We start from the raw sequence: 16,329 nt of genomic DNA, 5'->3' as shown, positions 1-16,329 counted from the left end.
TTGAAGAGTAAAAATAAAAAGATATGCCATATTCATGGATTAGAAGAATATCCTTAAAATGTCCATACTACTCAAAGTGATCTACAAATGCAAATCCCTATCAAAATTACAAAGGCATTTTTCACAGAAACAGAAAAAATGTGCAAAATCCATGTGAACTTACAAGACACAAAATAGCCAAAACAATCTTGAGCAAAAAGAACAAAGCTGGAAGCGTCATATTACCTGACTTCAAAATACACTACAAAACTATTCTAATCAAAACAGCATGGAACTGTCATTAAAAAAAAAAAAAAACATCTAGACCAATGGAACAGAACAGGGAGCTGAGAAATAAAACTCTGCGTTTATAGTCAACTCGTTCAACAATGGTACCAAGAACATACAATGCAGAATAGGGCAGTATCTTCAAAAAATGGTGTTGGTAAACTTGATATCCACATGCAGAGGAATGGAAATGAACCCGTATCTCACACTATATACAAAAACCAATTCAAAATAGATTAAAGACTTAAATATAAGAACTAAAGCTGTAAAATCATTAGAAGAAACACAGGGAAAAGCTCAATGACTTTTCAGATATGACCTCAAAAGTAGAGGTCATATCTGATAGATAAAATAGACAAAGGGGATTTCACCAAACTAAAAAGCTTCTACAGGGGGAAAAAAAAAAAGAGAGAGAAAGCTTATTATGGGATTATATGAAATCATATATGTGAACATTACATCTACTATGGAAAACAATATGGAGATTCCTCAAAAAATTAAAAACAGAACTACCATGATCCAGCAATCCCACTTCTGGGTATGTATCCAAAGGAAGTGAAAACAGAATATTGAGGAGATATCTGCCATCCCATGTTCATTGTAGCATGATTTGCAATAGCCAAAACATGAAATCAACCTAACTTCCAATGATGGATGAATGGTTAAAGAAAACTTGATACAGGAAAGGCTGATGCTGAGGCTGAAACTCCAACACTTTGGCCACCTGGCACGAAGAGCTGACTCATTTGAAAAGACCCTGATGCTAGGAAAGATTGAAGGCAGGAGGAGAGGGGGTGACGGAGATGACTGGATGGCATCACTGACTCAATGGACATGAGTTTGAGCAAGTTCCAGGAGTTGGTGATGGACAGGGAAGCCTGGCGTGCTGCAGCCCATGGGATCACGAAGAGTCAGACACAACTGAGTGACTGAACTGAATTGAAAATGAAAAAAGTCCTGCCATTTACAATAACATGGATGAACCTGGAGGACATTAGGCTAAGTGAAGTAAGTCAAGCTCAGAAAAATGAATACTGTATGGCCTCGCTTGTCTGTGGAATCTAAAAAAGTCCAAATAATAGAAGCAGAGAGTAGAATTTGGGGCTTCCATGGCCTGGGGTATGGGAAACATGAGGATATACTGGTCAAGGGGTACAAAGTTTCAGTTATGCAGGATGAATTAGTTCTGAAGATCTAACGTACATGTAGTTATAATACTGTATTGTATACTCCAAATTTGTTGAGAGATCTTAATGATCCTACCACAAATACACAAACACACACACATATATATATGTATATACACATGAGGAGACAAATAAGTTAATTTGCTTAGTTCTGGCAATCATTTTGCAATTTATACCTATTTCAAAACATCTCACAGTACACAGTAGGTTTACATAATTTTATTTGTCAATTATACTTCAATAACGCTACAGAGAAAAAAGGCAGGTAGAGAAGAGGGTGAAAGAATATTGTATGTAAAATGAGCTGCTTGTATAAAGGTCCTGTCAGGAAGCGGAGGGTCCATGGCTTATTGAAAAAAAATACACATAAAGAATATATGTGCTCCACTGAAATTTTTCCATAAGAAAGCTGTTGCATTTATTTTTCAAATCAAATTTAAAAACCAGCAAAACCTATAGTCAAACTGCTATAAGTATGTTTTTATATAGAAACAATTTTGAAAATATCAATATGCATATATAGAGCACTTGTCAAGCTACTCTAGTAGTATAGATAGGATCCTCTATACATAAGAGCTCCTCCAGGGTATCTTCATCTCTCAGAACATGGTCAATGTTTAATGTTTCTTAAAATAATGAAGGAATGAATGTAAAATGGACATATAAAGAAAAAATCAGTCCCCAATCAATTATTGTTTCTAAATAAAAGAAAACATACAGGAGCAAAGACATACTATTTTGAAAAGCTTTGGATGATAGGCATATATTGTAAACAGCAATGACAGTGAGATGAATGTACAAAAGCATCTGGACAAAGAGGAGGTAAGATTACCCTCAAAGTTAGGCTTTGAAGCAAGAATCAAGAATCAACAAATGAAAGGGTGGAAAGTCACATTAAATATACATATAAATTTCATGCCATCCAAAAAATGATTTAGGTATTAATCAATCTACTTTAGGATTAAAGTATCTGAAAGAAGGTATGAAATCTAAATGGGACTAGTCAAAGAGGCAAATATCATCAGCGTGTATATAAGAAGAATCTGGAATAGAGGGATATCACAGGGCATATCGGCATTTATGCACATTTATGCATCAGATTATCTTCATCTAAATTAGGATTCAACACCAAATCATTTGACAACAACAAAAAAAATTTTTTTTAGACAAATCATTCAGGCTTTCCTGGTAGTTCAGTGATAAAAGAATCCACCTATCAATGAAGGAGACACAGGTTTGATCCCTGGACCAGGAAGATCCCACATACTAAGGAGCAACTAAGTTTGTGCGCCACAACTATTGAGCCTGTGTTCTAGAGCCCCAGAACTCTAACTACTGCGCCTACGTGATGCACTGAAGCCCATGCATCCTAGAGCCCAGGCTCCACAGCAAGAGAAGCCACCGCAATGAGAAGCTCTCCCACCGCAACTAAACAGTAGCCCCCACTCGCTGCAACTAGAGGAAAGCTTGCACAGCAAGGAAGACCCAGCACAGCCAAAAATAAAAACGTATTTTTTTAAAAACATAAATTATTCAATTATCACTTAGTTCAAGTGTAGTTCACCTATGCAGAGATTCCTCTGAAAAAAGGACATGACATCAAGTCCTAAGGTAGTTACATTTCTCATTACAATTTAATAGACTTGCATTCTAGCATTATTTGTCAGCACTTGTAACTCAGGCTGATATGTCCCTGACTCTGAGAGACGACAATTCATTCAGAATGGATAAGCAGAGTTTCTGAGGCCACAGGCTGCGATCCAGCCACTAAACACTTTCAGTTCACTAGGTACGGAGTGCCACTCTTTGCAAACTTCCCTTAAGAAATATACCACATTCTAAATTAATGAGTCTCAAAATGCATAGTAGTTTACTAAGAACAATTATTTTAAAATCCTTCCACTTCCAGCCATGATACAGTAACAGGAAAAAAATTCTACTGTCCCGCCTGAAACAACCACAACATGGACAAAATGTTTGAAACAACCATTTGTGAGGCATCGGATATCAGAAAAAAAGGGACAGCAATCCCTTGAAAATGGAAAACAAATGAGGTGAGTGGAATAACTGCCCCAGCCATGAGAAAGTTTTTAGGCCGTGGGACAGGGAGAAGAAACCCAGGCAAAGCCCACAAGGCCCCCTGGGTTGAGGAGATGAGTGCTAACAGTTGAGAGAAACCAAGGCAGCTGGAGTTCCCAAGACAGCATGCTCAAAAAGAGAGAGCAACACAAGGACAGGACTCTGAGACCTCTTAAGAATTCTCTCAGATATTCAGTTGAGTACTTATCAGCACATTTATGTAGAAAATTACTCAAAGCCAGGGAAAGAACCACCCAAAAGGATTAGCGGTAACAGCGCCCAGCATTTACACAGGGCCTGGAATACTGCCTGTGCTCACAAGCCAGACTGGAACACCTCATAATTCACAGGGCGTTGGAAAGAACATTCAGAAGGGCAGTACCTCAGGAGGGGGTACAAGTAGCTCCAGAATGAGCACGCTCTGGTCCCAACTAACAAGACTTAAAAGCAAGACCAAAAAGGGTCAGACTGTTTCCAAGTAACTTAACTGTCTTCCAGGCCGAAGCTCAAAAAGATTTATAGAAATACAAAAGTATGTAGCTTGGAACAAAGTAAAACTGACTATATCCTGCTGCTGCTGCTAAGTCACTTCAGTCGTGCCCGACTCTGTGCAACCCCATAGACGGCAGCCCACCAGGCTCCCCCGTCCCTGGGATACTCCAGGCAAGAACACTGGAGTGGGTTGCCATTTCCTTCTCCAATGCATGAAAGTGAAAAGTGAAAGTGAAGTCACTCAGTCGTGTCCGACTCTTCGCGACCCCATGGACTGCAGCCTACCAGGCTCCTCCATCCAATATCCTGGCATCTAATAAAAACTTAGACAGCAGCACAGAGACAGAACTCAGATCTGTTAAGAATCTTCTCAAATAAGCTGAGTACATATCAGCACATTCATGCAGAAAATTACTCAAAGCCAGGGAAAGAACCACCCAAAATGTGGTTTTTAGTAGTTTTAGTTTTTCTTTTTAATTATCAAGCATGTAAAGAAACAGGAAAATGTGATCCATAATGTAGAGATAAATAAACTGTATTACATACAGTTTATAATAATATACAGTTTATAATACTTATGTTAAATAAATTGTATCTATTTAATTTTAAAAGTATACAAGGAAGATATTTTTTAAAACACCTAAATTGAACTTGTAGAGATAGAAACTATACTAGACAGGAATTAATACCAGATTAGACATTACAGAAAAAATATTAGTGACCTTGAAAACACAGTAGTAGAGGTTATCCAAAATGAAATAGAAAAGAGAATTTTTTAACACAAAGAGCAAATCTGTGACCTGTAGGGTAACTTCAAGTAGCCTAAATGTATGTGTAACTGAGTGAGGAGGAGAAAAGATGGAGAACAGAAAAATATCTTTGAAGAATAGCTAACAATTTTTCTAAATTTCATGAAAACTATAAATTTACAAGTACACTAAGTTCACAAATCTATAAGCACCAAAAAAAGGAATGAAAGAAAACTATACAAAACACATTATAATCTAACTGCTCAAAAGAAGTGATACGAAAAAAAATCTGAAAAACACATGGAGGAAAAAGATATTGTGTACCAAGGAACCAAGATAAGATGAAAGATTTCTTATGGGAACAATGCAAGCTAGAAGATGGAGGAGATCTCTGCTCCTAGAGGAGGAAGTCAAGATGGCAGAGTTGGAAGATGTAGAACCCACTTGCTGCATCAAACACAACAGACATACTTCCATATGTGGAACAATTCTCAGCAAAAAATAACTGGACACTGGCAGAGAGACTCCTGTACAAGCAAGGCTGAGAGAGAGATCCACATGTAATGAGGCAGCAAGGGAAGAGAAACCATCACCTGTACCCAAGGGAGAGGACTCAGAGGAGAAAAGAGATTTCACAGGCACAGATCCTCCCTGGGGAGTGAGCAGTTGGAGCTACATATTAGGCACCCCAGTCCTGGGGTCCTCCACAAAGAAGACGAGCCTCTTGGCTGGTTGGAGGGCTGGTAGGACTAACAGGAAGGCTGGGGAAAGCCTTCTGTTCCCAAAGGAGTGTGCACATGCTTGTTCACTCCTGAAACAGGGCAGAAAGTGCAGATCAGAACTTTGTGAGTAGCTGACTGGCTTTTCTCAACTGCCCATGAACAAACTGAATGTTCCAGCCCCACTTACGTCATACTGCAGCTCCACACTGGAGTGAGAGCCAACATGACCAAGGAAAGAACCCAGCCATGAGACACAAAGGCAGCTAAGACCCAAAGAAACATCTAAGCAGGGAGGGGACAGTCATTATTGGTGCATATGCACAGGCAGCAGCACATCAGTCTCTTCAATAAGCAGTTCTGGGAATACTGGGCAGCTATATGTGAAAGAATGAGATTACAACATTTCATCACACCTTACACAAAAATAAACTCAGAATGGATTAAATATCTAAATATAAGTCCCCAAACCATAAAACTCAAACATTTTTTCTTCAAACTACTTTTCAAAGTTACCAAATTTTACTTGTGCACAAACTTAATCTTTGCAGGCTGTGAAAAATTTTCATCTTTTACTCATATTTCATCATGCATCTATACGAGTAGCAACTTTTTTGTCTATTAAAGGAATTTTTTAATTTTTATTTTGTTAGTTTTTAATCAGTTCAGTTCAAAGTGACCCCATCTGGACATTTATAATCCTAGTGGCACAATTCTATAATCTGGTACATTGTGACCATGACTAGGCATGTGTCTCCATTGCTCAATAACAGCCAACTAAATTCTCTGATCACTGACATAACCTTAACACAGAAAATGGTTGAAATATACTTTTTTAATTTTTCTTCCCAGGAATTATTATTCTGAACAAACATCTGTGATCAGATATAACATTTCTAAAATTTTTATATATTTTAAAAGGCCTTACAACTAGTCTTTTTCCAGACCCATGTTTTTGTTGTTCAGTCTCTTGTCTTTTATCTGCATCCGTTGCAAAAGCAAGTACTTGGTATCTGTTTAAAAGATATGGAATAACTGTAAGTGACTTTATAGTTAAAATGTGTAAATTATTTTAAAAGCACATGATCTCAATATAATTAAATTTTTAAATATACATAATCTACAAATCTTATGTATCACATTCTCCTTGATTTTAAACATTGTAAAATTTAGTGAATTAACTTAGAAATGAATTCTATTGAATGACGACGAATTTGTACTGTGGCATAAGACTATGTAAAACTGTAATGACAAAGAAATTGTAAGCATATGTCCCAAAATTCAATATTGGGGAAAAGGCTCTGCCAAATGTCAAAGTATCTCCCATTAGAATTTTATGTGATAAATAACAATACTCAATAAAGATCCAGTACCAAAACCCAAAATAGAAAAAAATACAAATAATGCAAAACAACCAGATGAGTTATTGCAACCATACCCAAAAAAGTGGCAGTAGAAATTATTAATATCTGTAGACCCCAGAGGGTCTGAGTTTAATTCCCAGCTGAACCATTAACTAGTTGAGAAAATTTTTGAAAATTAATCACTCTATGCCTTAATCTTTCTTATCTATAAAATGGGAATAATAATCTTAAGCATTATTAGAAGAATTTAAAAAATAATTTAAATGTCTGGTACTGTATCTGATATGGTTTCCCTGGTAGCTCAGCTGGTAAAGAATCCACTTGCAATGCAGGAGACCCCAGTTTGATTCCTGGGTCAGGAAGTTCCCTGGAGAAGGGATAGGCTACCACTCCAGGATTCTTGGGCTTCCCTGGTAGCTCAGACGGCAAAGAAGCTGACTGCATTTGGGAGACCTGGGTTCGACCCCTGGGTTGGGAAGATTCCCTAGAGAAGGACATAGCAACCCACTCCAGTATTCTTGCCTGGAGAATCCCCATGGACAGAGGAGCCTGGTGGGCTCATGGGGTCACAAAGACTTGGACATGACTGAGCAACTAAGCACGGCACAATATCTGATATACACTAGATACCCAGTTTTTGACTGACAGGTTGACAAATAGACAGATACAGATTTCTATGTACACAGAGATAAATCACCTAGTAATTTATCTTGTATGTAATAAGTTCTCAATAATGGATATTATGGACATTAGGACTTTCTATCAGTATTTTATTTCAACAGCAACATTTAATACAACATTGTAAATCAATTATAATAAAATAAAATAAATTAAAAAAAATTGTAACATTTAGCTCAGAGCATCCTTCAAATCAACTGATAAATATCATTCAATTTAGAAATTATTAATTTAGACAATAAAGTTTAAATTCCCTAATTTCCATTAATTTATGGTGTACTTTTAGAGTAATAATCCTACTCAAAATGAAGAAATTTTAGGCTCATAGATCCTTTCCACTTTCTATAGTTAAGAGAAAAATTAGTAAAGAGATATATTCTGATAGCTCCTATTGTCTAAGAGAAAGATGTCTGATAGTGTAAACATCAGGGACCTTAATGAAGAAAGGCAATGTAGAATATCTAAATAAGCACTAAAATGTACACTAGTATTTCAATGTTATATACCAACTCGTATTCTATTTCAGTCAGCAATATTTCATTTGTAAAAAGCCTCCAATTTTCAGTGAATGAAGAATGACTATGAATTATGATAGATTTTACAGTACATTCATGAAAACCGGTCTTCCAGTTAATAAGAAAGCTTAATGCATATAAAGTTCATTCATTCAATAAACATATAGTAGGGATCTCACACAAGACTTAACAAGAGGGAAAACTACTACATGACCTATATTCACCAGGACCTTCCAAAGTAGTTGAGGAGGTTCATATATAATACAAACAAATAAGTGTAACTCAGAGTACACTGTGCTGACTGGTATGTACATAAGTACCAAAGGAATATGATGGCAGAAACAGGTAACATGGTTCTGTTAGGGGAAGCACACTGACTGAAACCGCCCACCCTGGCCAGGCACCATAGTAACCATTTGCATGAGTTGTTTTATGACAGGAGGTCCTGATAAGGACCATGGAACTAATAAGCCACTACCAACCAGAAGAGTTCAGGAATGGTCAAAAGGAGACACCACATGTCCAACCACCTCCCAGAATCCTTCTCTCTGGCATGCATTTTGGTTGAACAAGGCGTGCACCACTTAGGAAGGACTCTGAGTCAGAATGATTGGCTAAAGACAACCCGGAAGCTAATCCCATCACCATAAAACCCAAGACTTCGAGACACGTGGCAGAGCTGTTCTCCTGGGTTCCCTTACCCTACTGCTCTCCACTTGGGTGCCCTTTCCCAATAAAATCTCATGCTTTGTCAGCACATGTGTCTCCCCGGACAATTCATTTCCAAGTGTTAGACAAGAGCCCAGTTTCGGGGCCTGGAAGGGGTGCCCCCTCCTGCAACAGGTGGAGGAAGTATGTATGTTCTTGGTATCAGTTAAGGAGGAGAAAGCTAGGTTTTGAAGAACGAGTGAAAACTCACCATGCTGTTAAAGACTAAGAAACATTATGGCAAAGCAAACAACACATGCAAAGGCATGCAGCAGTAAAAGAGACATCAAAGGCCATGGCAGGAGCTTAGGAGAGACGCCTGGCAGAGAGGAATAAGTCATAGGAAATGAGACCAAAAAAAAACGGTAGCAGGCTAAAGATCTCAACCTTGTAAAACCATGCTAAAAAATTCCATAGGCAGTTGCAGCAAATACCATCTGAGAATGACCTTCAATATCCCTAGGTCTTCAAAACTGCCAAATAATTACACCTCACGCTCTGACCAAATAGGATTCCTTTAGTCTTCCTGGTTCATGATAACAGAAATAGTGTGCACTGGTGAGGAAAACATCAGTCCAGAGCTGGTCCTAATGGACCAGCTCTAATGGACCAGTCCTAATGGATCTAACCTCAGGCAATAATTAACATAGGCAGTTCATTTCCTGCAGACACCAACCTACCAGAGGATATTATGGATATTAATGAGGGTGTTGCAAAAACCCAAAGCTTTTGAGCTGTTTGAAGCTTCTTATATAACTGTAGAGAGTTATTATTTCATCTGAGGCATAAGTGAACCCCTAAAGTGGTCTCATTAACATCAAAACAACATGCAGAGACACAGCAGAATTCACTTCTGATTTCTAAATCCAGAACAGTTCTCTTCCTGTAAGACAGCTCAGAAGAGGATTTTATTACTAAACATAACTGGCAATAAATTTAGATGATGACAAACTTCCAATAGCATTTATTTTACAATTCTTTCTTAAGTTTGCTTAACTGGGATCAATAATGTACATGGAAATCTATTTCCAAAACTGAACAATTCCAAGCAGACTTGGAAATTCTGAAATAAAACACTTGGATATTTTTTCTTATCACTCAAGTGTTCAGTGCTATAAGCTAAAGAATAAAATTCCCTTATTAAAAGTGCTGAAAGAACAATCAGGTCCAATGTAAAAAAAATTTCATGAAAGACTGTCATACATATTTTTCAGAACAGAAAGGCACTAATCACAGATCCAGCAAGTCCAGGTGAACCATGGTATTTTTTGAACCAATAGTCACAAATGCTTAACAGGTCCCATAGAGCACCAATGACAAACTCAACCATATAATTTAGTGCTCTTCTGTATCACATCATAAAAACAGCAGCAAGTAACTAAAAGATGGATTGAGGTGTCACAGAAATACAAAAGTAAACCCTCCAAAATCATTTATTTTCAAATGAAAAATAGCTGTCACCTGAAAGCGTGCCAGGAGATTTGGGAACTTTGATAATTTTACCTGTAGAATTCTACCAGAATTGGAAGCTCTGGATACAAAGCATTACTATGTTCATTCCAACTATAGCTAAAACATTCTAGACTGTGCTAGTGAGAATCATTTTCACTGAAAGATTCCAGTAACAAAATAGAAGGTTTTCTCATAAACTTTTCATTCCTTCATTCATTAACATTTCATTAACATAATGTTAACATAACATTAACATTTCATTCCTTCATTCATTAACAAGTAGATCTTGTTAAACATCTACTTTAAAAGAATAGACATCAGAAAGGCCCATCAAAGTCTAGATTAGAGATAACAAAAACAGAAATCCAACTGGAAAGATAAAGACCTGAATGTCAATCAGAATGCGAAGCAAGAGCTGAGTAAGAGGGGAAAAAAGTAGATAGATCATGATTTATTGCCTAAATCTGACAAGGAAAGAAAGAGAAAAATAAAAGACGGTCCAAGTTGGCAAAAACATGGCCAAGGGAATGGCCATAGGCCCCTTCTCTACCAAAAAAAAAAAAAAAAAGCAGGTCTCTCACTTTCAAAGAAAAACAACATTCAAAGTATGTCCCTGAATTAGAAGCACCTGGAGCATGTATTTGTAATGATTTCTGGATCTTTTTCCCAAACCTACTAAATCAAGATCTACAGGGTTGGGGCTTGAGAATCAGCAAACATACATTTTATAAAAGGAGGCCCAGATGATTCTTATGTACACTAAAGTTTGAGACTCATAGCCTTCTCCAGTTCCTCTCTGAACATAACTGATCTGTATTCAAATTAATTAAGTATCAATATCAAAAATGAAGATGAGTTATGTCATAAAAGCCTTTTATATTGACTGATTATATTTTTAACTGATTATAGATTTAACGAAGCCTCCAAAGACCAAAACTACAGTTTTCATGCTTTCTCCCATCCTAAATTACACCTGTGATTATCATTTAAAACTGTGATTATCATTTAACCTATTATACTTGAAAGTGTATATAAATATAATATACCACTTAATATTATAAACCCTCTTGATTGTCATTTCATAATAATCACAAATCCCATGCATTTTACCATTATAAAAGATTCACATAATAAATAAAGTGTGCACTTTTTAGTTCTATATGAAGATCAATTTAATAGATCAGTATGCTGGAGAATCACTACAGTTAAAACAGAATGAGTTTTTGTGAGATTAAACCTTCACATTAAAGAAACCTACACATTGCTTCCTCAACTAATCATTCCTGGAGCTATTACCAAATTAATTCCTATTCACATATTTCAAAGAGTAAGTCATGGGACATTCAAATCTTTATATCGTGATCCCAGTGTAACACCCCAGTATCACACTATTTGGCAAGAACTAGGGTAGAAAGCTGAAAACCAGATCTCCTCAATATTGCTTAAGTTTTGGTAGGATTGAATGAATTATACAGATTTTTTTTCAGTGTCTCAAAACAATTATAATATTTTATTTATTACCAGTAGAAATGCCACAACTTATTCATCTCCTTTGGACAAGAGCCATAGGCATTGTAGAAGGAATATGACATAATGATACACTACCTCCACCAGTTAACTTCTGCTTAGTCACAAATATTTGCTTATTTTCAGCGTTTTAAATCCTTGTTGCCTTAACAATAATTCTCAAAGCGTAGATGGTCACTTATCAAGGGAAAACTACGTTAACTTGCAATATACACAATAATAAAACTTGAAGCAAAAATTTACAGCTGTTGCCTGATGAATTTATATCCTTCCTTCCTGCCTTGGGAAAAATCATGTGGCCAAAAACAATACTGAAAGGCTATAATGAAGTGCTGCCTAGATGTTTAAAGTTCTAAATGCTGCCATCAGTAAGATAACAACAATAAAGTTAGTGAAGATATTATAATTCTCCAAGACTATTTCTTTTCCCAGAACGGATATCTACATTTTTTTCCTATTCTCTCTTCCAACAAAAAGCATAGCCTCCAAAACTCAAAGCCATAATTCTTATTGAAATTTAGCTGGTAGAAAAAAAAGCGTCTCAAACACAATTCACCAAAATCGATAAAAATTTCTAGAGAAAAGGGTCATTTTCATACTTCACTTCTGTGAACTGTTCTTTTAAAAACACTCAAAATAACACTTGTATTTCTTCCCAGTATTCTTCTCATGTCACATACATTCTTTTTTTTGTTATAAAATCATTCTATATATGTATTTGTATCTGGGTTTTTTTTCATTCACACTGTGTTTATTATTTATAATTCAGGGAACAATCGCAATAATTATTGAGCATTTTCTATGGGGTGGCACTAGTGGTAAAGAATCCATTTCCCAATGCAGGAGACGGAAGAGATGCAGGTTCCATCTCTGGGTTAGGAAGAACCCCTAGGGAAGAAAATGGCAACCCGCTCCAGTAACCTTGCCTGGAAAATTCCATGGACAGAAAAGCCTGGTGGGCAACAGTCCATAGGGTTGCACAGAGTGGGACACCGCTGAGTGCGCATGCACGCGCGTGCACACACACAGCGTATACACACACCCCATGGTAACGTAACATACACTTAATCCTTCTTAATCCATTGAAATAGATGTTGCTATCTCCTTTACATTCAGGATAAGGCCACCCTCTTACACAGCTGTGAGTCGCAAAATCAGGACTTCAATCCACATGTGCCTCTCTCCAAATCCTTCCTCTCAATCTCTGCACCATACTGCCTTGCAAATATTTTATATGTAAATTATATCCACTAACTCACCACAATTACATTATACCAACAAAATCACTCTCCTTTTTACTTGCAATACTCAAGCTCTTTGTGGAAAAGAATTTATCAGCAGCATCAGTTCAGTTCAGTTGCTCAGTCATGTCTGACTCTTTGTGACCCCATGAATCGCAGCACGCCAGGCCTCCCTGTTCTCACCAACTCCCGGAGTTCACTCAAACTCATGTCCATTGAGTCGGTGATGCCATCTAACCATCTCATCCTCTGTTGTCAGCAGCATACGCACACACACAAAAAATCATGATTCCAAAGATTCAGGATCCATACTCACTTGTAACTTTCCACTTGATGGCAGGAAGAAACAGTAATGAAGGAATCTGTACGGGAACTGTAAGCAAGAGGGCCAGGTAGAAGAGAACCAGGGAGAAACCTCCCAAAAGCATAGCTTTCCTGCTCAAACACCATCAGCATCCCATCCACAGACTGGATACAAATTAAATCACGACCTAAAGAAAAATTAAAGGAAATTAAATGACATATTTGTTTTATAAATACAATGATTTTATCGCTGTTCAACACAAATTTAATTTTTCCCCCCAGGGGCAAAATGAGCAGCTTAAATCTTAGAATGCAAACCAATGAAGCTATAAGATTATTGTATTTCACTGTATACACATTTCCCAGTTTCTTCACTATTCATGTCTATAGTTTTAAATATATTTGTTTTCATTTACATGAGCTAAAATTTCTAGCTCAAGATAATCCCTGAGAACAGTCATTACTCTGCAAGATATTATTTTTTCCAAAATCAGAACTATAAACTTTTCTGCACCAGTCTATTTCTCATCTTCATAGTATGTCAGCCCATATTTTCACAAGACTTAAACATCAGTCAAACACAGCACACCAAATCCACAGACATGTATTAAGCACCAATTTTATACAAATCAGCGTTGAGCACTGTTGGGAGAGAAAACAATTAATACTTAATAATACTAATCATCGATTGTCATAAACTATCAACTGATTTTGAAGTGTTTTCTACTATTAATCAGTAAGTATTAGTCTATAGTGGAGAAGGAAATGGCAACCCACTCCAGTACTCTTGCCTGGAGAATCCCATGGGCAGAGGAGCTTGGTGGGTTGCTGTCCATAGGGTTGCACAGAGTCAGACACGACTGAAGCGACTTAGCATGTATGCATGCCTTGGAGAAGGAAATGGCAACCCACTCCAGTATTCTGGCCTGGAGAATCCAGGGACGGGGGAGCCTGGTGGGCTGCCATCTACGGGGTCACACAGAGTCAGACATGACTGAAGTGACTTAGCAGCAGCAGCAGCATTAGTCTATAACTTCCTCAGTTATGTTCAACTCTTTGCAACCCCATGGACTAAACAATGTAGTCCATGGAATTCTCCAGGCCAGAATACTGGAGTGGGTAGCCATTCCCTTCTCCAGGTGATCTTCACAACCCAGGGAAGGAATTTAGGTCTTCCAACTCACAGGCCGATTCTTTACCAGCTGATCCACCAGGGAAGCCCCCAAACTATAAACAGATTATGAAGTGTTTTCTACCATTAGTCTGTAAAAATATTAACTACAAGGTTCACCATTCTTCAAATACACTGAGAAGATGACAGTGACGATGATTTCTACAGTACAGTCTCTATCCAGTCAGGAAAAACAAGACCAGGAGCTGACTGGATCAGATCATGAACTCCTCATTGTCAAATTCAGACTTAAACTGAAGAAAGTAGGGAAACCCACTAGACTACTCAGGCAAGACCTAAATCAAATCCCTTACGATTATACAATGGAATTGACAAATGGATTCAAGGGATTAGATCCGATAGACAGAGTGCCTGAAGAACTATGGACGGAGGTTCGTGACATTGTACAGGAGGCAGGAATCAAGACCATCTCCAAGAAAAAGACACGCAAAAAAGCAAAATGGCTGTCTGGGGAGGCCTTACCAATAGCTGTGAAAAGAAGAGAAGCAAAAAGCAAAGGAGCAAAGGAAAGATATAAACATCTGAATACAGAGCTCCAAAGAATAGCAAGAAGAGATAAGAAAGCCTTCCTAGGTGATCAATGCAGAAATAGAGGGAAACAACAGAATGGGAAAGACTAGAGATCTCTTCAAGAAAATTAGAGCTACCAAGGGGACATTTCATGCAAAGATCAGCTTGATAAAGGACAGAAATGGTATGGATCTAACAGAAGCAGAAGATATTAAGAAAAGGTGGCAAGAAAACACAGAAGAACTGTACAAAAAAGATCTTCACAACCCAGATAATCACAATGGTGTGATCACTGACCTAGAGCCAGACATTCTGGAATGTGAAGTCAAGTGGGCCTTAGAAAGCATCACTACGAACAAAGTTAGTGGAGGTGATGGAATTCCAGTTGAGCTATTTCAAATCCTAAAAGATAATGCTGTGAAAGTGCTGCACTCAATATGCCGGCAAATTTGGAAAACTCAGCAGTGGCCACAGGACTGGAAAAGGTCAGTTTTCATTCCAATCCCAAAGAAAGGCAATGCCAAAGAATGCTCAAACTACCACACAATTGCACGCATCTGGCATACCAATAAAGTAATGCTCAAAATTCTCCAAGCCAGGCTTCAGCAATACGTGAACCGTGAACTTCTTGATGTTCAAGCTGGTTTTAGAAAAGGCAGAGGAACCAGAGATCAAATTGCCAACATCCGCTGGATCGTGGAAAAAGCAAGAGAGTTCCAGAAAAACATCTATTTCTGCTTTATTGACTATACCAAAGCCTTTGACTGTGTGGATCACAATAAACTGTGGAAAACTCTGAAAGAGATGGGAATACCAGACCACCTGACCTGCCTCTTGAGAAACCGGTATGCAAGTCAGAAAGCAACAGTTAGAACTGGACATGGAACAACAGACTGGTTCCAAATAGGAAAAGGAGTACGTCAAGGCTGTATATTGTCACCCTGCTTATTTAACTTCTATGCAGAGTACATCATGAGAAATGCTGGGCTGGAAGAAGCACACAAGCTAGAATCAAGATTGCCGGGAAAAATATCAATAACCTCAGATATGCAGATGATACCACCCTTATGGCAGAAAGTGAAGAGGAACTCAAAAGCCTCTTGATGAAAGTGAAAGTGGAGATTGAAAAAGTTGGCTTAAAGCTCAACATTCAGAAAACAAAGATCATGGCATCCGGTCCCATCACTTCATGGGAAATAGATGCGGAAACAATGTCAGACTTTATTTTTCTGGGCTCCAAAATCACTGCAGATGGTGACTGCAGTCATGAAATTAAAAGATGCTTACTCCTTGGAAGGAAAGTTATGACCAACCTAGATAGCATATTCAAAAGCAGAGACATTACT

At 37.7% G+C, this 16,329-nt stretch overlaps 1 protein-coding gene across 2 annotated transcripts in view; it reads right to left on the bottom strand.

Annotated features, from left to right (window-relative positions):
- Positions 1 to 16,329, bottom strand: part of BBS9 (Bardet-Biedl syndrome 9) — a 481,201-nt gene that overhangs the window by 339,750 nt on the left and 125,122 nt on the right. For both annotated transcript variants that reach the window (XM_027539506.1, XM_027539507.1), the window contains exons 6-7: positions 13,295 to 13,469; positions 6,422 to 6,506 (exon numbers count right to left, since the gene is read on the bottom strand). In XM_027539506.1, coding sequence (XP_027395307.1) covers positions 6,422 to 6,506; positions 13,295 to 13,469 — 260 coding nt within the window. The remainder of the gene's footprint in view (positions 1 to 6,421; positions 6,507 to 13,294; positions 13,470 to 16,329) is intronic.

Source organism: Bos indicus x Bos taurus, chromosome 4 (genome assembly GCF_003369695.1).
Source record: "Bos indicus x Bos taurus breed Angus x Brahman F1 hybrid chromosome 4, Bos_hybrid_MaternalHap_v2.0, whole genome shotgun sequence".
In the NCBI taxonomy this organism is placed as follows: domain Eukaryota; kingdom Metazoa; phylum Chordata; class Mammalia; order Artiodactyla; family Bovidae; genus Bos; species Bos indicus x Bos taurus.
The sequence above is the reverse complement of the archived record's forward strand: the minus strand, read 5'-3'. Positions and strand labels throughout refer to the sequence as shown.